The 24,032-nt window shown below is 39.9% G+C and overlaps 1 protein-coding gene across 1 annotated transcript in view; it reads left to right on the forward strand.

Moving 5' to 3' along the window:
- Srrm234 (Serine-arginine repetitive matrix 2/3/4) overlaps positions 1 to 24,032 on the forward strand; it is a 384,246-nt gene that overhangs the window by 348,012 nt on the left and 12,202 nt on the right. The window contains exon 9 of the mRNA XM_068229363.1: positions 881 to 3,508. Coding sequence (XP_068085464.1) covers positions 881 to 3,508 — 2,628 coding nt within the window. The remainder of the gene's footprint in view (positions 1 to 880; positions 3,509 to 24,032) is intronic.

A 24,032-nucleotide genomic window follows, 5' to 3' on the forward strand; every position in this document is an offset into this window, starting at 1 on the left:
GTTCATAATATTATGACATTTTATTTCCACCGAAAGCGATATTCTTATCTGTGGGCAGGTCATGCTCATGCTTAGCCACCATATTTGAGTAATGTGTAGGAAGACAACAGCTGACCAACATTTGGCGCACGCAACAACGAATTGCATTGGTTGCGACACGCAGAGAATTGCATGGAAGATACTTCTATTTCCAGTTTCGATCCTATATTGAAACTTTAAACGATGTCTAGCTACACACCTGGGTGAACATTGTTTATGCTCTGGAAGATCGTGTGCAACTTGGACATTGATCTGTTAAAGAAACTATTTAAAATAGTTTATGTTGGATCCACCTTGTCAGTACACTTTTAATGATTGAAAATTATTTATTCTATCATACATGTTTCAGGATTTGACTTCACTGATGAAGGGAATGCATATTGTTCCTGAAACATGATAGAATCATATATGTTTCAGGATTTGACTTCACTGATGAAGGGAATGCATATTGTTCCTGAAACATGATAGAATAAATAATTTTCGATCATTCAAAGTGTATTGACAAGGTGTATCCAACATAAACTATTTTAAATAGTTTCCTTAATAGATTTAGATAAATCAGTACAGGATCAGATAAAATATCTATTATGGTTAAGTTTAAGGCATAAAACTAGTCATCGTTTCAGTATCGGCCCATGTTGTCTGCAGCTATCCAGAAAACTGGAGATGCAAGTGGTTTAGATGGGTGTGCCCATGTAAGTAGCTGGGCAATAGACAGGAACATTATTTTAAAATTTTTAATTTGCACGATATCCTACCGTAGTTTAAGGCATTTGTGTATGAATTCATAATGCCTCTCTTTTTGTTCTCCTATACTGTAAGTAACTTGTTTAATTTTCAGCTGTCCTGAAGCAGAGACCAAGTCGAGCAAGAAGCATGGTGCAGATAAGGTCGAGCGACATCGAAACAAGAGCCGGGCGGAGACCCTACCAACCAATCACAGCCGAGTAGCAGATCGAACCAACAGCCGGGATACCAAGAAGGATAAAGTGGACTCTAAAAGTAAGAATACAGCAGAAAGCGAGGAAGACAGGCGGCATACAAAGAAGGACAAAGAAAAGGAGAGAGACGCCAAGAAACGAAAAGAAACTACAGAGGCAGTGCACCACAGAGCATCTTCTGATAGAGAGAGACGGCTACATCGCTCACGAACACCATCTACAAAGAAGAGACGAAGCACTTCTTCGGACAGAGGGAAACGAAATCGTCATTCCCCAGCTTCATTAACCAAAAAAGGAAGAAGTTTCTCATCTGATAGAAGAAACCATCGTTCTGATACGCCAGTCTCAAAGAAGAGAAGAAGTGTTTCAGCAGATCGAAGGAACCACCGTTCTCCATCGCCTGCTGTAAGGAAGCGGAGGAGTATTTCTTCAGACCGACGGCCATTGAGGTCACCATCTCCCATATCCAGGAAACATAGAAGCCGATCGATTGAGAGAGACCATCGCAATCATCGCTCACCATCCTCAACTGCCAAGAAGGTAAATATCATCCAGAAAAAGGCACAGGTGTCTCCCAGACGAGCATCTCGTCACAGAAAGAGTCGTTCCACATCTCCGTCTCGTCATCATCGTTCTAAAGATACAAAAGTTAGTCGTGATTCCTCATCGCCCAGAAACCGACACCTCTCTCCTTCTCCTGCTGTGAGAAATATTAAGACATCTCGCAGATCTCCTTCGCCTAAAACTCGGCAGAAAAACAAACACCGCTCTGCAAGTGAAAGTAGATCTCCATCAACAACTAGAACATCAACAACTAGAAATTATGTGAAGTCTGCCAATAGAACAAGGAGAAGTGCTACCCATTCACCAATCTCGCCGAAACCAAGGAGAGTTCGTCGCCGCTCCAACAGCAGTACTCGATCATCATCAACATGGAACAATAAATCCAAGAGCAGCAAAGATATGAAACAGAGCTCGACTCGATTGTCTACCTCGCCAAGAAGGAAACGATCTAGATATTCCATATCTCCAGATGCTAGACGACGAGGATTGTCTCGAAGTAGATCAAGATCAGCTGTAAAATCTCACCGTTCAGGGAAGCAGTCTAGGCCAACCATCTCTCCTAAACCAGGAGCTCACTACCGATCCAGGAGCAGAAGTCATTCTCGAACTAAGAACCACTATTCATCTTCTAATACAAACAAAAGAAAGACATCTCCTTCACTGTCATCCATTCGACGAAAAGAAAGAGTGCAGAGTAAATCACCAGAGAGCAGTCATCACAAAGCATCCATAAAAGTTTCTCCCCCATCTAAAAAGAGCCCTGGGAAGCCATCTGTCACTTCACCTGTCGTTTCTAAGAAAGGGAATGTGACCGATCATTCAAGAGCTCAGAAAAGCAGAAGCATGAGCACCGAAAGTAGCAATAGTAGCTCGAGTCTTAGCTACTCACCTGTTGAGAGGAATCCAGAACGATACAGAGACGTTCTGGAGTCCAGCAAAGGTAGCAAGAAAACTGCTGCTGTTATTAAGAAAATTGATAAATCCGTGAAGAAGAGTAGCTCCTCTGCCGTCAAATCACGTTCACGATCACGCTCTGAGTCCAGGAACCAACGACCCACACCTGCTGTCACTCCTCGAGTGCGGCTAAGATCATCAAGCGGAGAAGACGATGAGGAGGAGGATGAAAAGGACAATAAAGAAAAGGATAAAGAAGAGGAAAAAGAAATTCAAGCACTAAAGATACTTAAATCAGGTCTAGCAGAGAAAGCTAAGGAGTCACTGGAGAAGAAACTGTCAAAATTATCTCCTGACCATCGTAGTAAAGAAAGTAGCAATGAGGAAGTAAAGCCTGTTGTGGACATCAAAGAGGAGAAGGAGGAAGTAGAGTCAGCTGCTCCTGCTACTCCTCCAACCGTCTCCATCGAGGCTGTTTCTGACATTGCATTGCCCGAAATTGAGCCAAGCGTTAAAACTCCAGAAGCAGCTGTTGCTGAAGAAATTGTGGCCACCGAGGTGGTAGTGACAGCTCCTCCTCCTCCACCGTCTCCACCACCGCCGCCTCCAATATCTCCACCCCCTCTCCCTGCTCTGACCTTGCCTCCTAAGAGTCCAGATCACCCTCCACTGCCCCTGGAACCGGACACCATTCCCAAGCCACCCGGTTCACCACCACACTCGCCCACTGCAGCCAAGAGGCCTCCTGCTGAAGGCCCTGGGAAAGTACCTGCTGATAACCCAAAAGAACCTGTACCTGAGGTACCAAAAATAACTCCAGATGAAATTGGGAAGGAATCACCAACGGAAGTTGCAGAGAAGAAACCGTCAGAAACTATTGACCGCAAATCCACTGCCAAATCTCCTGTACCGGTAGAACCGGCCAAAGCACGGCAGAAGAGATCTCAGTCTCCAGGTGCACACAGGTGGCGACTGCTTTCCGATTCTAGCAGCCGGTCGAGGTCACGCTCAACATCGATACCCAAGTCTCACAAATCGCGGAGTTCCTCACCATCTACTTACAGCCACAGGTGAGTCTAGACCTGGATTCTAAGTCATTTCATGTAAATTAATATTTCTGCATAATGAAGAAATACATGTATAACTGCTGATAATCACAGCAATACATACATCAAAATTTAAACCTTATCTATGTAAATCTATATATACCTTATAATATAAAATAAGAATTTTGTCTGTACATTGCTCAGAATAAAAAAAATAAATTTAAAAAAATTGGTAATTCTACATCGGTCATGTACATAGTAAGAAGGAAATGCAATTTTCCCTCAAATCTGTCTGTGTGTAAGTACGTGCATCATGAGAAAATGGTCAAACAGATTTTAATGAAAATCGAATTTAAAGGGGGGGGAATAAAGTGCCACAGTCTAGGCTCTAAATAATTTTATTCATAGTGGGTGAAATGATAGTTTAGGGGAAGGCCTAAAATTTAATTCTCATATATCTTTAGTGGTCATATTAATACGAGGCATTTTTTTTGTTACCGTTTTTAAATATGGCTGCTGCAGCACTTAGGTTGTCATTCAGAGCATGCACTCTCTACAAACATCTGTAGGCTAGCCACAAATGCGATTATGGAAGCATTTGCCCATATTTACATTTGTTTGTGCGTATTGAAAATGCCTCTGACAATTTACGGTTCCCCTCCCCACCCCTCCCCCTCCTCCCTCTACCCTTCCCTTCCCCTTCCTTCTTTACCCCGTCCTCTCCTCTTTCTAACTACTCCTTTGTTTACATTGCCTGCTTCCTACAAGAAGTCAGTGTGTGTTCCACATCAGACAGGTATTCTGTACATTTGACTCTAGAGGTGAGTCTCATAAATAATTTTTAACTTTTTTAATTTCTTTTCTGTACGTTTATCCATTCCTAATTTTGGCTATCATTTCCAGATTTACTTCTCTGCCGTAGATCCTAAATCAACTTTTAAGACATCATATTATGACGAGATCATAACCATAATTTTTGTTATATATAATTTAATGTTATAATTATTCCTACAACATTGTCTTTGTCCGGTATACACATGTTTATATTATCACATAATCTGTTTAATTTTTATTTGGCTGAAGATGGCCACTAAGTGGCTGAAACTAGTCCCAAGACTGATGTAATATTATTTACTTCATATATTGTATTGAAAATTGAAAATTTATTTGCTATAATTAGCGGTCCTGGCGAGTGTGAAGTACACACTATAATTTACGTTCTAAATACAAAAGATGTGAAAGCAGTTGGAATTCATCGCAGATTTGTGAAATGAATGGAGAAGACACTATGAGCGAAGGAATGGTAAGAAAATGGGTTAGAGTGAGTGATGGGAAAACTGAATACAAAATAATCACTTATTCGATTACTTCATTTTAAATCTATTAAAGAAACTATTTAAAATAGTTTATGTTGGGTCCACCATGTCAGTCCACTTTTAATGATTGAAAGTTATTTATTCATTCATACCTGTTTCAGGAACAGTATGCATTCCCTTCATCAGTGAAATCAAATCAAATTCATTTATGTTTAATACTAACCGGTGAGTTGGCCGTACAGTAAGGGGCACGCAGCTGTGAGCTCGCATCTGGGAGATAGTGGGTTCGAACCCAACTGCAGCAGCCCTGAAGATTGTTTTCCATGGTTTCCCATTTTCACACTAGGCAAATGCTTGGGCTGTACCTTAATTCAGACCACGGCCACTTCCTTCCCATTCCTAGGCCTTTCTTTGTCCCTTCGTCGCCATAAGACCTATCTGTCTCGGTGCGACGTAAAGCAAATAGCGAAGAAAAAAAAATCTGTTCAATACTAGTCACAAGAGAGGATCCTTCCAGCAGTCCTTAGTATTATCTGAAATGCAACGCTTTATAACGTGACATAACTTTTCAGTGGCGATATACCTAGTACCCTTCGGAATACAACATTAAATGTGTCTATTATTCTTACAAGGAGCCAATTCCTCATAAAAAGAATCCCATGAGGTGGTTATCGTACCATCTCCTTTAATAGATTTAGACAAGTCAATACAGGAGCAATAAAATACCTATTGTGGTTAAGTTTACTTCATTTTATTCGATTACCTTTCCATTCAATCATTTTTGATTAATTTTCCAGTTGATTATATTTAATTTATTCAATTATTTTTTCATTAGATTATTTTCTGATTATTCATTCGAAAGGATCGGTCTCTGATAAGCCTTCTGAAAGTAATACGAAGTCGTACTCCACACATGTGAACGAGTAATGCACTCGCATGCTATTACTTAAAATGCATAGAATAATATATTGCATCACATGATAACGCACAGCGCAATGCTAGATTAACTTGGCTCACCAAATTTTGTGTCATAAATTAAAATTCGCAATGATTTTCTCTAAATGGCGAAGTTGCTAGTCGTTATCTTTGAAATTCTTTCACTACATGACTTCAAAAAGTCTCCAGATCATTAGAGCTGGCAACACTGATGATGGTATTTTTTATTATTATTAACTTTAGATAGATAGATAGATAGATAAATGTCTTTATTGGCGTAGTTAAGGCCATTAGGCCTTCTCTTACACTAAACCAATTTGTACATAGAATCAAAGTTAACACTACCGTAATTAATACTAAGTATAGCACAGTTAAAGACAATCTAAATATTTTATAACAGAAATAAAATTCCACCCCAGTGAGATAAACATACTTACAACAATAATAATAGGCCTAATAATAATAATAACAGCAACAACAATAATAATAATAATAATAATAATAATAGCTAGTAGTAATAATGTACTAACACCATCAGTAAAGGACTAGAAATGCACAGTTCATTCGTATCCTGCTGTACCTCTTAACGCTCTTTTAAATGACCTGGTGGTTGGTATTCCTCTGACGTCATCCGGTAAGCGATTCCATTCTCGGGCGGCAAACACAGAAAATGAGTTGTTATATGTTGCAGTTCGATGGTGAGGAATGACGAGCAGGTTTGATGTTTGAGCCCGTGTACCTCTGTTATGCACATTTGAGAAATAATGGAAACGCGAAGAAAGGTAAGTTGGGGAAGATGTAGTAAGGACTCGGTGGAGGAGAGACAGAGTATGATGATTACGACGAACGTGGAGTCGCGACCACTCTAGTTCTAGGAAAGATGATGATACGTGGTCATATTTTCTTAGATTGCATATATACCTCACACATGCGTTTTGAGCGCGTTGTAGCCTTAGGGACAGCAGTGGCCTCACATCATTGAAAACAACATTGCAATAGTCGAAATGTGGCATTACAAGAGCCTTGATTAATTTCTGCTTAAGTTTTATCGGAAATATGTATTTATATCTATATAAAGAATGAAGAGCAGAGAAAACCTTCTGGCAGATATGTGAGATATGTCCAGACCAAGTCATGCGTTCGTCCATGATAACGCCGAGGTTCTTCACTTGTGGTACAAAAGGAATTGCAACATTCTGAAGGATTACTCTCGGCAATGGACGTTTATTGATATTTGCCATTTGATTTTGGTGGCCAAGAAGGATTACTTGTGACTTTGTAGGGTTCAACTGCAGGCCGTGGGCAGCAGACCATTCACTAACAGTCTGTAAGTCAATGTTTAGTAAGTCTATATTTTCCTGAAGGTCTTGTGCTGTAGAGTCTGTGTAGAGTTGTAGGTCGTCAGCGTACATGTGGTATTTGCAATGTCTTAAATTCGATGATATGTCATTCACAAAGAGTGCGAAAAGAAGTGGTCCAAGTACAGAGCCTTGAGGGACTCCTCTATTCACGTGACGCCACGATGAAACAATTCCATTATTACCTTTCACACATTGTTGACGTCCGTAAAGATAGGAATGCATCCAAGCAATCGTACTTTGAGAAAAATGTAGAGCCTTCAGTTTTACAAGTAATATGTCAATGTCTACGCTGTCAAAAGCTTTACTGTAATCTAGTAGTACTAGAACTGTGACTCGTCCTCTGTCTATTTCCTGTCGAACGTCCTCAGTCACTTTGAGTAAGGCTGTAGTTGTTGGCCACATTGGACCATTTGAGTCTTCCATGTACACTTTTTCTTTGAAGGTTGTACCGTTTGACTCTTCTTATCTGCCCGGTACTTCTTCATTCGTTCTGATTGCAGTGTTCTTAATTCATCTGAAAATGGCATTTTAATAATAATAATTATAATAATAATAATAATAATAATAATAATAATAATAATAATAATAATAATAATAATAACCTACAAAACCCAACGTGCCCAAGCAGCTAGGGTGTTCAGAACTGAGAAACGTAAATACGAAAAATCTCTCATTGAAAAGATAGAACAAAACTTTAGGAAGAATGAAAGCAGAGAGTACTACACAGCCTTCAAACGCAAACTCACTGGCTATAAACCACCATCTCTATGCTTTGAGCGAACGGACGGCACACTGGCGACGTCAGATGAAGAAAATTGCAGCATTCTGGCAGATTACTTCAAGAATTTACTTAATTGCTCTAAACCGCAAAACGCCATTGAGACCAAGGAACCCTTACTCAGTTACCCAGATTCCAGACCACCCGACAGAGATGAAATCAAGCGCCACAATGCCCGTCTCAAAAATAACAAAGCGCCGGGGGAAGACTCAGTAGTAGCAGAACTATGGAAATATGCCCCAGAAGAATCACTTGATATCTTGCAAAAGCAAATAGAAGAAATTTGGAACAAGGAGACCCTACCCGAAGATTGGAAAATAGCTTTGATCCATCCATTACACAAAAAAGGCAGCATGAAGAACATCAACAACTACAGAGCTTTGCTACCCGTGACTTACAAAATTATATCACTTGCCATCCTAGAGCGTTTGGAAGCACAAGTCGAACATCAAATAGGTGAATACCAAGGAGGGTTCAGAAAAGGTCGCTCAACAGCTGAACAGATCCAAAATCTGAAAACGATCATCAGATATTGTACACTAAGGTCCAAGCAGTATGTGTCTGTCTTTGTGGACTTTAAGAAAGCGTACGACTCCACTGACCGGGAAGTCCTGTTAAACATCTTAAATGAATTTGGAGGTGATTTGAAACTGCTGGCATTAATTAGAGCCACCCTGACCGATACAAAATCCAAGGTAAAGTTCCACGGATGTCTCTCGCATTCCTTTGACATCAAAACAGGAGTCCGACAAGGTGATGGGCTATCCCCGATACTCTTCAACTGTGTTCTTGAAAAGATCATCAGAACCTGGCGGGTGAGATTACAGGAAACCAACTACAGTCCATTGAGATTAGGAAACAAATCCAAGGGAATCGCAACAGACTGCTTAGCATTTGCCGATGATATTGCTGTTCTCTCAAACGACATAGAAACCGCTAGAGCTCAAGTTGAAATTTTAAAGGAAATTGCCGAACAAACTGGTTTGCAGATATCGTTTGAGAAAACAGAAGTAATGACTAACATCAAAGAGGCTCCACCAAAACTCCATACAAAATACGGGGACATAACCCGAGTAGACAAATTCAAATACCTGGGTGAGATCATCATGAAAAATGGACTGGACAAAGAAGCACTTCAGGAGCGAGTACGCAAACTGGAAATAGCCTACCAAACATCCCGCACAATCTACAACAAAAAATGCCTATCCCAAAACACCAAGATATGTCACTATGAAACAGTTCTGAAGCCAGTAGTTCTATATGCAGCCGAAACCCTGTCTCTAAATGCCAACAAAGGACTCCTTGAAGAACTGGAGAAAAAAGAACGCAAAATTGTGAGAGGAATCTTGGGATCAAAGTACAGAAATGGAATCCATCAAAAGAGATCCAACAAGGAAGTCTACAGCAAAATAGAGAAAATTATCGACACAATCAGAAAAAGACGGGCACGATTTTACGGTCATCTGAAAAGAATGGATGGAAGAAAGTTAACTAAAGAAATCTTTCACTTTTTTGATTCAAACTCCAAAACCACAATTCCCTGGTTTAGAAATACCAAAGAAGACCTGCAAATGCTACATATCTCAGCTGAAGACGCCTTTAACAGAGATCTCTTCCGCAAGAAGATATTGACGAACGGGCTAAACCGAGACGAGCAACCGAAGAGAAGACACGGTGCCCCTTGGACAGAGGAGCGTAAGCAGGCCCACTCACAAAGAATGGGGGAAATTTTGGGCTCTAAGGAAGGCCAAGTTCAGTGTCAAATGCAACAAGATTTAACGTGGTCCTTGATGGCCCCAGCGAATTATATATATATATATATATAATAATGTTATTGTTTTTACCTCCCACTAACTGGCGTTGAGTTAATCTGTTACCTATCGGGCGAGTTGGCCGTGTGGTTAGGAGCGCGCAGCTGTGAGCTTGCACCCGGGAGATAGTGGGTTCAAGCCCCACTGTCGGCAGCCTTGAAGATGGTTTTTGGCGTTTCCCGTTTTCACACCAGGAAAATGCTTGAGCTGTTCCTTAATTAAGGCCACGGCCGATTCCTTCCCACTCATAGACCTTTTCTATCTGATGGTTGCCATAAGACCTATCTGTGTCGGTGCGATGTAAAGCAAGTTGCAAAAAAAAAAAATCAAATCAGATACCAGTGTAGTTGGTCTGTTATTGGACATTGTAAATTTTCCAGCTAACTCATTCCTGGTTGCCAGCGTTTTGCCCCAGTGTGCTAAATTGGGCTCATCAGTTGGAACATAGCACACCCACCAAGACACATGGCTAGTGCATACCGTGGGGGCCACTGCGTAGGCTACTTGGAGCCACTGGCAGTGCCATTGCACTGTGAGAGACTTTGTTTCATTTCCATCAGATGACATAGATGTTGATTCCTATAGGGAACCTGAAATATTTGTCCCGAATGAGTACATTTATAATACCACTGTAGTTTGGTCTGTTATTGGACATTATACATTTTCCAGCTAACTCTTTCCTGGTTGCCAGTGTTTTGCCCCAGTGTGCTAAATTGGGCTCGTCAGTTGGCACTACTTTGGTATTATAAATTTACTCATTCTGGGCAAATATTTCAGGTTCCCTATGGGAATCAACATCTATGTCATATGAGTTAATCTGAGTTAATAAATTACCTTCTGTGATAAATTTTCCAAAAGTACGAGAGCTTTTCGTTTTCATTGATCCAAAGCTCATCCCAATATACCTATTAAAGGAGACGGTACAATAACCAGCTCATGGGATTCCTTTTTATGAGGAACTGGCTTCATGTAAGAATAATATACATATTTAAGATCGTATTCCGAAGGGTACTAGGTATTTCGCCACTGCAAAGTTATATCACGTTATAGAGCGTTGCATTTCAGATAATACAAAGGACTGCTGGAAGGATCTGCTCTTCACTTTTATTACTCTTTGAATCACCAAAATCCTCTCTTGTGACTGGTATTAAACATAAATGAATTTGAATTGACATCTTTGGTGGTCATAAAGAAAGTTCCTTCTCCCAAATCACGTCCAGTTCTGCAAATCATTTAACCTCAATCAGGCATTAACAAAAGAAATTGCAGTGACTGCCTTGAAATATTCCATCCAAATCGTGAAACTTTTTAATGCAACAACATACAGTATGTCAAATGTGCAAACCCACTCACAGTTACTTTTTTTGCTGTTGGGTTTACGTCGCACCGACACAGATAGGTGTTATGGTGACGATGGGACAGCAAAGGGCTAGGACTGGGAAGGAAGCAGCCGTGGCCTTAATTAAGGTATAGCCCCAGCATTTGCCTGGTGTGAAAATGGGAAACCATGGAAAACCATCTTCAAGGCTGCCAAAAGTGGGGTTCGAACCCACTATCCCTAGAATACTGGCCGCACTTAAGCGACTGCAGCTATCGAGCTTGGTGCAATTACTTTTAATATTCATATTGTCTTTTTATGTACTTCATCCTCAGGAGCAATCTCCAGTTGGGGAAAGTCAAAATAAATGGTGATATTCGAAAAGATGTATGTATAGTTTCATAAGCGTGCCCTCTCACGAAAAGAGGTTCATCAAGACTGCAAGCATCAGAGATCAAATTTCTTAGATCCACCATCCAGAAGACCAAGACTGACAAGTTAAGAAGCGAGGAGGTGAGGAAAGAAACTGGAATAAAGACATCCCTATTAGACAGAATTGGCACATCCAGACTACGGTGGTACGGGCATGTGATGAGGATGGAGCCTACAAGAACAGCCAGAATAAATTTGGAAAGACAGGTGGAGGGGAAAAGACCTGCAGGAAGACCTAAAACCTGATGGATGGAAATGATCAAGGTTGATTTAGTTGCCAGAGGATGGACAATGGATGATGTTCTCAATGACAAGTTGTATATGGACAGGAAGAAGTGGAAGAGGCTCATTAATAGTACCCAGGAAACCGGAACTGTACATTGAAGATGACAGGTGTTTATGATTCTATCCTGGGTTTCAGTCTGTCTGCAGATGGTTGAGTTACTGTAGATGGTGAGGGTACGAACGTTGGAGTTCTTTCTGCTTCCAGGTTTGCTGTAATTGTTCTTTGTTGGCAAATTTGGAGGAGGAGTGTACATGCTTATAAGATTGAGTGGAATAAACTTATCATCAGCATAACAGATAGCTGCGAATATATTTTGATCTCACTTTGAATGGAAGTATCTTCATAAGTTTTCTGTCTGATTGTTGCATACCTGCCTGAGGTTGAGTATTCCTCTTCCTCCATTTAAACATGACAGATTAATTTGCTCAATTGCAGTATTAGGATGTTGTTGTCAGAGATGTTCTCAGTTGTCTCTCTGTAACCCCCCCCCCCCCCCCTTTTGCACATAATATAAGGTACATATAAAACGAGTAATGTTTTAATAATCCATAATAACAAATCTGAAAGAATAACGTCAGCCAACGATACACCCAGTAAAACATTTTAAATTTCAACCACATAGCAATGCAGGATAACCAGCATGACAACTAGAGAAAGGATGTATGGAAAGCAGGCCGGGAAACCCTACAGAGAACGAGATCTTACGTGACGTTGTAGGGAAAGAAACGTAAGAACATTAACCCTTTTGTCTGACTTTACTTAACGTACGGAATTTAAACAAGGAATAAAGAACAATTAAAAATATAACATCTTCAATTGAGAAAAAGGTTAAATCGAACCATGAGGTTCCTGTCGGTGGTTCTTCAGCACAGTGAATATTTACACAAAACTACAATTACATTTAAGTAAGTGAGCATAATTTCGATGTTGAAATTTACAATGAAAATTTAACGGAGAATATGACATAATTACAAACATCTTACAAGGCAATCTAAAAATGTTACAAGGAAAGGAAACAACGGAAATTAAATTTAGCACAGAGGCCTATAGAGGGGCAATCCTCTCCTAATACACACCAGTAGGGACGCATACCTCAACAGGTGTACTCTAAATTGATGCAGAATTACTGGAGGCAACTCGGAAGAAAAAAATTTACATTTACACAAAAGGTTAATAAAAGGAATTGTCTCCAAAACAAAGGATATGCCTAGCTGACGAACTAAGGCATTACAAAATCAAAACGGTGAAAACCAGGGTCTAAGGTAAACTCCGATCAAATGAATTTACATTTTAATTTAACGCTTGAGAAAAGAAAACATGCTTACCGCGGGATGGCTGGAGCCGGTGAGCGGACCACCTAACAAGGTGCGTCCAATCGTTAAGACGTACGAAAACCAAAGACGCTGAAGAGAGCCTTGCTCCTGCTAAGGAGCCAAAAGGCCGGAAATTGAGAAATACTCAAACAGCCAATGATTCGACCCGAAGTTTCACCAGTACAAATTAATGTTATTTTCGCCAATGGCATTACAGCACCATATGTGGTAATGTGGGAAATTTATTCTAGAGGTTTCGATTGCAAAACTCAGCGATTTCGTGATCGAAGCCTCCACGTGGCAACTACAGGGTGATAAAAAATATGTGTTACAACAAACATATTACTGGAGATCTCCAATATCAATGTCTTCCAACACTCATAAAGATTATTAAATATCAACAGTTCACAGTCTTTCCTGTAAGTCCTGAAAATTCTTTAAATACACAAGTTTTCACCAGAAATAAAACACACAAAATTGTACATAAATTTACAGCAACAAAAAAACAAATCTTCAATTGAATTCTTCAAAAATGTCTTTCAATGACAGTTTCATAACAAATTTTCAGTATTAACTGATTCCACCGATTCTATCAACTCACCACCGGCGACATCTCCAAGTTCACAAAATTTGTTTCAGACCATTTAATGACACCAGATGGGTAGATGAGAATTGGGATTGCAAAAAAGTGAATTGCCTTTACTTTGTTTCCTGCATTTAGGAATGATTTTGGAACTATCATTCATTCATGCATTCATTCATTCATATATTCGTATAGGCCACTAATGGACCACATAAAAAGTCTACTTGATGTGAGATTTCCCAAGGCGCTACACTTCTTTCATCTTTTCACTGTGTGCTTTCTTCAGACCAAGTTGCTCCAGTCTTCAATTTCTTGACCTCCCGGCCCATTTCCACTTATGCTGAATATCCATCTGTCGTGTATGTCCGAGTCTGTGATGCCAGCATTGTTAGAGTCTTCTCTAACTTCGGCGATCCACTTCATGTTCATTATGCTTTCGGTGTATTCCAAGATCTGTTTAGTCAGTCGGCTGTCTGGCATTCTCTTTGATGTGACCATAGAATTTCAGACGACGTTTCATCATGTCGTGTACTACAGTATGTTGGATATCTGCTGAGTCTCCTGTCTACTTCGCAACCGGTATTCTTCTTGTGTCTTTTTGGGTCCTAGAATTTTTCTGACCATTCTTCTCGCTAGTTCCTTGATGGTTTCTAGTTCACCTTTTGTATTCAAGACCAATGTTTCAGATGCGTACAGTGTTTCAGGTTTGATGACTCTGTTATAATGTCTCACTTTGGTGTTACGTGATAGACATGATTTATTGTAGATGTTCAAAGCCTTCCAAAATGCTCTGGTCATCTTTGGTCTTCTCTGCTCATAAGCTGATTTCTCCATCCCATTGACCTGTATCATCTCTCCGAGGTACTTAAATGTGTGAACCCTCTTGATATTCCCGTATTTTGTAGTAATTTCCTCCGGTGCATTTTTCAGGTTCGACAGACGTTGTGTTTTCTCAAAGGAAATCTGTAGTTCCACTTTCACAGCCATCTCTTTCAGAATTTCGATTTCTTTTGTTGCTGTTTCTATGGTATTTGCAAGTATTGCTAAATCATCAGCAAATGCTATACAACTGATATCTTTTCCCTTGTTCTTTCTTCCTAACCTTTTTTCCATTCACTGATCACTTTGTCCAGTATTATTTTGAGAAGAATAGGTGATAGGTGAATTTGATTTTGGATTTAGTGTCCGTTAGTGTCTGTTTGATGAGGTTTTTCGTCTTCTTGTCAAGGCCTCTCTCCTCTAGTTCTTGTATCAGCGATTGTCTGTCTACAGAATCGTAAGCCTTCTTGAAGTCTACGAAAGTACAAACGATCTCTTTGCTTCTCATTACATGATATCTCAGAATTGTTTTCAGATTCAGTATCTGTTCAGCACAAGATCTTCCAGGTCTGAAGCCTTCTTGATATTCTCCTATCGTGTGTTCCAGTTGCGACTGTACTCTATCTCAACAAGTATAATTAAAGAACCACCTAATCAATACTTTATTTTTTGCGTTGGGAAAAATTAAATATACATTATCACTCACAGAACATGTTTCGACCACTTAGTGGTCATCATCAACTGTATAAGGAAAACTAGATGAAAAATATTGGACAATAAGCACAAGCGTTAATCTTTAGGTTAAGGAAAAAATATTTGCTGTGTCGATTGATTGGTAAAAGTAAGTATCGATTAGGTGGTTCTTTAATTATACTTGTTGATTATACTCATCGATACAGTCATGAAGTGGACAGCTTGCAATACTGTACTCTATCTAGCAGGCATTGTGATAGAATCTTGTATGCAGATGATAATAGCTATACTCCTCTGTAGTTATCTCCTTTCTTATGAGAGGGTGCACTACTACACTCTTCCACTCTTCAGGCAGTGTTTCAGTTTCCCAAATATCTTGCATTATCTTTGTGATTTCACTGATTGTTTTCGGTCCAAATTCCTTTAGTAGTTTGGCTATGATTCCATCTTCTCCTGCAGCTCTCCCGCTCTTCATTTTCATGAATTTTGCCTTGATCTCTAATTCATTTGGTTCTTCTGTTTTCTCATTTCTGTTGGTCTATTGTATCCTTGGAAATCTCTCTGTGGGCTCGGGACAATTCAGGAGTTCTTTGAAATGTTTTGCTAGTGTTTCGCAGTTTTCTTTGTTGTTCATTGCCAATTCTCCATTTTCTTTTCTGAAGCAAAGTTTTTATGGTTGATATCCTGTGATTCTGTATTTGAATGCCTTGTAGCTCTCTCTTATTGTGGTTAAGAAAGTTCTCTTCTGCCCCTCTCAACTGATTCTTTAGATATTCTCTTTTGACCTTTCTGATGTCTCTTGTCGTTTGCTTCCTTGTCGCTAAGTATATTGATAATTTTATTTCCGTTTTGTTGCTGTTCCACTTGTTGTATGCTGCTTTTCTATTCTCAATTGCTTCTTCACATGTCATGTCCTATTGTTCCTGTGAATTTTTTTTCTCTGCCTAATTGTGCATTGACATCTCCCAGTAGAATTTTAACATCTCCTTTAGGGATTTTACTCATTGTTTTCTCAAGTTGGTCCAAGTACCGTTCGCCTCTTTCTTTGTCCCTCTTGTTATCTTCGTTTACTGGTGCATGTATGTTGACTATTATATATAGTACTTGTTGGCACATTTGAGCCTCATCGTCATCAGTTTGTTGTTTATTGGTTTGACTTCTGTTACTGAGGTGAGTATGTTCTTGTTGACAGCGAACGCGGTGTTCCTTTACCTACTTTCCTTTCTGTTTTGCTCTTGAATAACCTGTAGTTGCTGAAGCCTATCGTATTGTCATCTGTCATGCGCATCTCTTGGATTCCTAGTATCTGAATCTTCTGTTCGTCTAGCATCTTCTCCTACTCTGGTAATTTCCCTGCTCTGATTAGTGTGATGATATTCACTGTTCCTATGTACGTCTTTGTCTTGGCGAGAAGTTTGCCAGAGGTCTCAGACTCCCTCTGTTCTCGTTGTTGGCCGGATTCCCCAGAAATCGATAGTCCAGTTGCGATGCTACCTTGAGCACTGGTGGGATTGGTTACCTCCTGGGGTATCGGAAGTTATTCCTCTCACGATCCATGTCTACGCTTGTTGACACTTGTGGGTCCAGCTCTTGCTGGGTGGTTAGAACTGGAATGGGTAGTTCCAGAGCTTTGTTTGCAGTCGCACCAACTAGGTGAACAGACGCTGACTCCCTGCTGCTCACTCCGAGTACAGACGCAGGAAGATTTGCTTCATTCAATTCTTCCATTCTCTCCGGCGTTGAGAAATGGAACTCCTCTTCCGCCTTCGAGACCGTCGACTATATTACCCAAATGTATTGGGTATAATATATTATTAATATATATATATAATTCGCTGGGGCCATCAAGGACCACGTTAAGTCTTGTTGCATTTAACACTAAACTTGGCCTTCTTTAGAGCCCAAATTTCCCTCATTCTTTGTGAGTGGGCCTGCTTACGCTCCTCTGTCCAAGGGGCACCATGTCTTCTCTTTGGTTGCTCGTCTCGGTTTAGCCCGTTCGTCAATATTTTCTTGCGGAAGAGATCTCTGTTAAGGGCGTCTTCAGCTGAGATACGTAGCATTTCCAGGTCTTCTTTGGTATTTCTAAACCAGGGAATTGTGGTTTTGGGGTTTGAATCAAAAAAGTGAAAGAATTTCTTTAGTTAACTTTCTTCTGTCCATTCTTTTCAGATGACCGTAAAATCGTGCCCATCTTTTACTGATTGTCACTAAATTTTACACTATTGAGAATCTTCCACCATTTTGATAGGTATCAAAAAGTATCAAAACGGAGGAAGATTCTCAATAGTGTAAAATTTAGTGATTAAATTTTGATACGGAAAATGAAGCTGATTACTTGCAATTTTTCTGATTGTATCGGTAATTTTCTCTATTTTGCTGTAGACTTCCTTGTTGGATCTCTTTTGATGGATTCCATTTCTGCACTTTGATCCCAAGATTCCTCTCACAATTTTGCATTCTTTTTTCTCCAGTTCTTCAAGGAGTCCTTTGTTGGCATTTAGAGACAGGGTTTCGGCTGCATATAGAACTACTGGCTTCAGAACTGTTTCATAGTGACATATCTTGGTGTTTTGGGAAAGGCATTTTTTGTTGTAGATTGTGCAGGATGTTTAGTAGGCTATTTCCAGTTTGCGTACTCGCTCCTGAAGTGCTTCTTTGTCCAGTCCATTTTTCATGATGATCTCACCCAGGTATTTGAATTTGTCTACTCGGGTGATGTCCCCGTATTTTGTATGGAGTTTTGGTGGAGCCTCTTTGATGTTAGTCATTACTTCTGTTTTCTCAAACGATATCTGCAAACCAGTTTGTTCGGCAATTTCCTTTAAAATTTCAGCTTGAGCTCTAGCGGTTTCTATGTCATTTGAGAGAACAGCAATATCATCGGCAAATGCTAAACAGTCTGTTGCGATCCCCTTGGATTTGGTTCCTATTCTCAATGGACCGTAGTTGGTTTCCTGTAATCTCACCCGCCAGGTTCTGATGATCTTTTCAAGAACACAGTTGAAGAGTATCGGGGATAGCCCATCACCTTGTCGGACTCCTGTTTTGATGTCAAAGGAATGCGAGAGACATCCGTGGAACTTTACCTTGGATTTTGTATCGGTCAGGGTGTATCTAATTAATGCCAGCAGTTTCAAATCAACTCCAAATTCATTTAAGATGTTTAGCAGGACTCCCCGGTCAATGGAGTCGTACGCTTTCTTAAAATCCACAAAGACAGACACATACTGCTTGGACCTTAGTGTACAATATCTGATGATCGTTTTCAAATTTTGGATCTGTTCAGCTGTTGAGCGACCTTTTCTGAACCCTCCTTGGTATTCACCTATTTGATGTTCGACTTGTGCTTCCAAACGCTCTAGGATGGCAAGTGATATAATTTTGTAAGTCACGGGTAGCAAAGATATTCCTCTGTAGTTGTTGATGTTCTTCATGCTGCCTTTTTTGTGTAATGGATGGATCAAAGCTATTTTCCAATCTTCGGGTAGGGTCTCCTTGTTCCAAATTTCTTCTATTTGCTTTTGCAAGATATCAAGTGATTCCTCTGGGGCATATTTCCATAGTTCTGCTACTACTGAGTCTTCCCCTGGCGCTTTGTTATTTTTGAGACGGGCAATGTGGCGCTTGATTTCATCTCTGTCGGGTGGTCTGGAATCTGGGTACCTGAGTAAGGGTCCCTTGGTCTCAATGACGCTTTGCGGTTTAGAGCAATTAAGTAAATTCTTGAAGTAATCTGCCAGAATGCTGCAATTTTCTTCATTTGACGTCGCCATTGTGCCGTCCTTTCGCTCACAGCATAGAGATGGTGGTTTATAGCCAGTGAGTTTGCGTTTGAAGGCTGTGTAGTACTCTCTGCTTTCATTCTTCCTAAAGTTTTGTTCTATCTTTTCAATGAGAGATTTTTCGTATTTACGTTTCTCAGTTCTGAACACCCTAGCTGCTTGGGCATGTTGGGTTTTGTAGGTTTCCCAATCGTCTGATTTTGTAGAGTAGTACTGTTTCCACGCATTGAGTCTTTCTTGGAGGACTGATTCGCAGGTACCATTCCACCAGGCATGCTTTTTGCTTCTCTTGATTTCTGCAACGTCTTTGGTGGCCTCAACAAGGAGACTTTTGGCGTTGTTAAAGTCAGAGTCATTTGGTCTAGCCTTCTCCTGGAACTCCTCAACCCTTTGCCGAAGTTTATCATTGTCGAAGCGTGTGATCTGTTTGGTTGTCTTCCTTGTGTTTGCGGGAATTGGTTTGAATTTGATAAGAGACATATAATGATCTGAGGCCACATTGATGCCTTTCTTTACCTTGACATTCATAATCTCAGGGCTGTTTCTCCTGGAGATTGCAACATGATCAATTTGGAACTCTCCGAGAGCTTGGACGGGAGAACGCCAAGTCATTTGCTTTCTGGGTAGATGTCGAAAGTGGGTCGACATGACCTGCAGGTTGTGATTTTCGCAAATGGACACCAGTCTTTTGCTGTTGGGATTGGTTCTTTTGTGAGGAGGGTAATTTCCTATAACTTGCTTGTACTTCTGTTCACGACCTAGTTGGGCATTGAAGTCACCCAAAAGAAGCTTGACATGGTGTTTGGGGATTTTGTTTAATTTTTCATCCAGTAGGTCCCAGAAATTATCAACTTCGTCTGGATCAGACTTGTTCTTATCATTTGTAGGAGCATGTGCGTTAACTAGGGCATAGGTTTTGTTCACGCATTTAATTGTGAGTATAGACAATCTGTCATTCACTGGTTTGAAATTTGCAACCGATTTAAGGATCTTGGTTCTTACAGCAAACGCGGTTCCAAGCATCACAGCTCCATTGAGGATTCCTCTTTGCGCTTTGCTCTTGAAAAATCGGTAGCCCTCGGATTCAAAAATCTCTTCATCTGGGTACATTGTTTCCTGTAGGGTCATTATGGATATCTGATTTTTGTGAAGAGCTTTGGTGAGGGTTTTCAGCTTTCCAGTTTGTGTAAGTGAATTTATGTTGAAAGTTGCTAGAAAGGTTTTAGATTTTGGCCTGAGTTTTTGACTCTTCGGGGTACACCGAGACGCTCCGACTCGTCTCTTGCATGATGTCGAGTCTCCCCCACAATCCGAACGAGACTCGTGCGCCGTGACGTTCATGACGAGGGATTTATCCGAAGATTTACCCCCTGGGGTATGTTTCTTGAAATGTTGTGCCATCATGCTTTTTGACTTGACTTTGCTTTGGACGGGTACCCATCCTTTTACAACTAGGGTTGTTAGCCCTAGAGGTTGCCTCAAGATGTTTTCTGGCTTCTGGTCATTTACCAGTCTTTGCCGTAACCCTGGCAAGGGACCTGGTTTTTTTTTTTTTTTTTTTTTTTTTCACGGTGGTATTTTATTTCCCTACTACCCTCTGACTCTGCTGGCGGCAGAGCCAGCGAGCTTCCCCAATTCCAATGGGATGCGCCCGATGGAGGTAACCGGTAAATCCCCACTATTATTATTATTATTATTATTATTATTATTATTATTATTATTATTATTATTATTATTATTATTATTTCTTCATTATGCCCATTCAAAGAGTGCGTTTGAACTTGTTCGTGGGCCTGATGATTTTCGCCTTCTTATCCTTCCAAAATCTCTCAGGCTTGCGCTTGCATTCTGTAGATCACTTCCTACCAATTTTCCTTTTAGGTTTCTGCACGAATTTGTGCTTGGCTGCTATTGTATTAAAGGCTCCATGATCTTCTACGATGTCGACCATCATCTTCATATCTTGGAGGTCCGCCTTATTTTCTTGTAGCCAGTTTATCTTGACCTTCTTTTGGTTGATTACTTTAAATAAAGTTTTGGTGAGTCTTTCGCTGTCCATTCTATAGATATGGCCATAGAATTTCAGGCGTCTCTTGCGTACGGCATCAGTGAACCTAAATACAAAGTATGTTACAAGTGTTTATTTATATATCCACCTATTCAATACAAAGAGATCTTTTTAGAAATTAAATATTATTATTAAAATGTTAAGGGACATGTTTTGCCCATATTAAGGGCATCATCAGCCTCAAATTCAAACCTGTATGGTGTAAAATCAGGATCCTGATTGCTCTTACAAGCCATAAAAAGAGGATATCAATATGGGTGTCAGTCTAAACATACAAAATATTAGAATGTCCTTGGCTAAAATTGCAGTATCAAGCTGCATGTCATAAGTTCACATGAATATACTTTCCAGAGCGTTGAAAAACTTGTTTGGGTAGGGCAGTAAACAGCCCAGTTTTTATAATGAAACAGAAATGTGCCTCCTTGAAGATGATAAGAAAACGCAAAGCTGATACACTGTTACAGATGTCAATATCGTATGTTGTGATAAGACAACAGATCTCTTAAATGGCTGTTCAGCTGCCTATAGTCTATTTAACTGGCTGAAGGAGTGAAAGTCGAATGTACATTTCAATACGGACCTAACATGAGAATTATAACATGTAATATCAGCGAACCTTTCAGTTAATGAGTAGAAGTCCGCTGTTCTCCTCTTAATCCACATTCCATTTCCTCTTATGGTCCATAAATTTTCTGGAGAATTTTCCTTCCTTGCTTTTCAATTTCTGTAATTTTAGAGTGACCTCAAAGTGATATGGTTTCTGAGGCATATAAAGCTTCAGGCAAAACAGCTGTCTTGTAATGTCAATATTTTGCTTTCCAAGATATGACTCTCTTGTTGTAGTAATTTCACATTAGTCTATACACCTTACAGATTTTAGTGGCTCTTTCTGTGTTGGCCTACTGTCTAGTCCTGATGGTAGTATGATTCATCCAGGATATTTGAAGGAGGACATGTATGAAATTGTGCCGTTTTTCATCTCTAGCGGAGTTTCCTTGCTATGTTGATGTAGATTTTCCATGTACTGGGTTTGTTCATACGATACCTGGAGGCCTGCCTTCGATGCTATATTGTGTAATTTCTGCACAGCGTATCTGGTTTCATTTCTGGTCTTAGTAATGATTACTAGATCATCAGCAAAGGTTAAACATTTCACCTTGACTTTGCTTCCCAAATTTCCAATGCTCACACCTTTGACGTCCCTTTCCCTTTCTCTAATAACTTTGTCTAGAAACAAGTTAAAAATAATAGAGAAGATGCCATCACCTCGAAAAATGCTCGTACGTATTTCAGAAGGCTTACAAGGGAACGGTACGAAGTCTGACAGTGAATTTCTATTTGATTTTTACATATTCGTGAAGGTCTTTTTACGCAGAAACAGGTAGTGGAAGTCTAATTTTTCGCTGGTCCTTTTTAAGGGGCCATTTGGGAGCTCAAAGTTGGCGGTGCGCACATTGAATTGTATAGTACATGCCGGCACACACCAGCGCTCACAGCCAGCAGCTGTCTTGCCTCGCCTTCCCTCTCCACACTTCCGGTTCTCCTCTGTCCCCCACCACATACGGCTGCAAATACAGTTGTGTACACGGGATTGTGGGTGAAAATTGACGTTAGTTGTGACATTTTGTTTACAAAGATGAATTCATTATGGAATAAATAAACAATAAAAATTGTTTACAGATCACTACTTAACATACAAATAATACATAATCAAATATCATCTGTATCATCATGACATTCAATGTGTTCAAGAAATTACTTTATTCTAACACAGTCTGGCACTGGTTCAGTGGTGGTGGTGATTATTGTTTTAAGAGGAAGTACAACTAGGCAACCCTCCTCTATATAACACTAATCAGAGGGAAAAAATGGAAGGGATCCGGTACTTCAAAAAATGAAGATATCAGCCAAAGGAAGACAAGGGCAATGAAGGGCGTGAAAATGAAAGACTCCCTAGCCCTCGCAAACCTAATAGCGTCGGGGTCGGAAAAGAACAAGGGTTGACCAATGGAGGTCGGATAGGATAGATGAAACTGAGGAGCCTGGCACAAGTAAGTAGAAGCAATGCCAGGACACAGCTAAGGGCCCCATGGTCGCCATCCCATGCTCCAAAGTTCTGAGGCCTCTTTTAGTCGCCTCTTATGACAGGCAGGGGTTAGAGTAAATTAATGTATTATTTTGGTCCACCTTTTCAATACAAAATATAAATAGTTTAAATTACATAAATGATTAGGGACTAGTTTTGACCTAGTAATAGGTCATCGTCAGCCTAAAGCAAAATTTAAACACAAATAACGAAGAAATTAAACAATGTAAAGACACGTACGGTCTCGTAAAAGTACATACCATGTGAGATATTGTGCAGCACTATGTTAAAAAATAACTTTCTGAAAGAGATTCATAAGAAGTCCAGTGCATATTAAAAAGATGTTATAGATAGGAATCCTTGAGTTGCTGGAATATATTGGCTCCTTTAAGATGCAGGTATCCAATTGAAGAACCACTGAGCCGAAGTTACGTCTTTTATTTATGAATACCGTGGGTGTTATTCTACTGCCCCCACCCACAGGGGGAAAAGGCACTGGTTCATTGTTCATGGCATGATAGAGAAAATCTAACACAAAATGTGAATAACAAAACACAAGACAACAATATGCGCACCTTATACACGAAAAATTGATACAATCATTTCCAACACACGTTTTTCAGTTAAATCATGAAAATTCGTTTGCGAGACAATATGAAATTGTGGTATATTGTCATTAATGGAATAACCACCCGCTTTCCAACCATATAATATATAAGTAATAATAATAACAACGTAAGAGAATAGGTTGAACCTCTTTTTCAATTATTCAATTTTAACGTTAATACTTTCAATACGGAACAATGAAATTTTAATCTTTAAATTCCAACCATATTTCAGCATTGGTACAAAACAATCAGCTTGTAATTGGTTATGCGCTAATATTTGACTAGTTATAATGAAAAGTGTTTTCGGGTTTTAATTTTGACTGGCCGTGTAAATTCCTTACCTGGCAAATGTTTT

This window comes from Anabrus simplex, chromosome 10 (assembly GCF_040414725.1).
Source record: "Anabrus simplex isolate iqAnaSimp1 chromosome 10, ASM4041472v1, whole genome shotgun sequence".
In the NCBI taxonomy this organism is placed as follows: domain Eukaryota; kingdom Metazoa; phylum Arthropoda; class Insecta; order Orthoptera; family Tettigoniidae; genus Anabrus; species Anabrus simplex.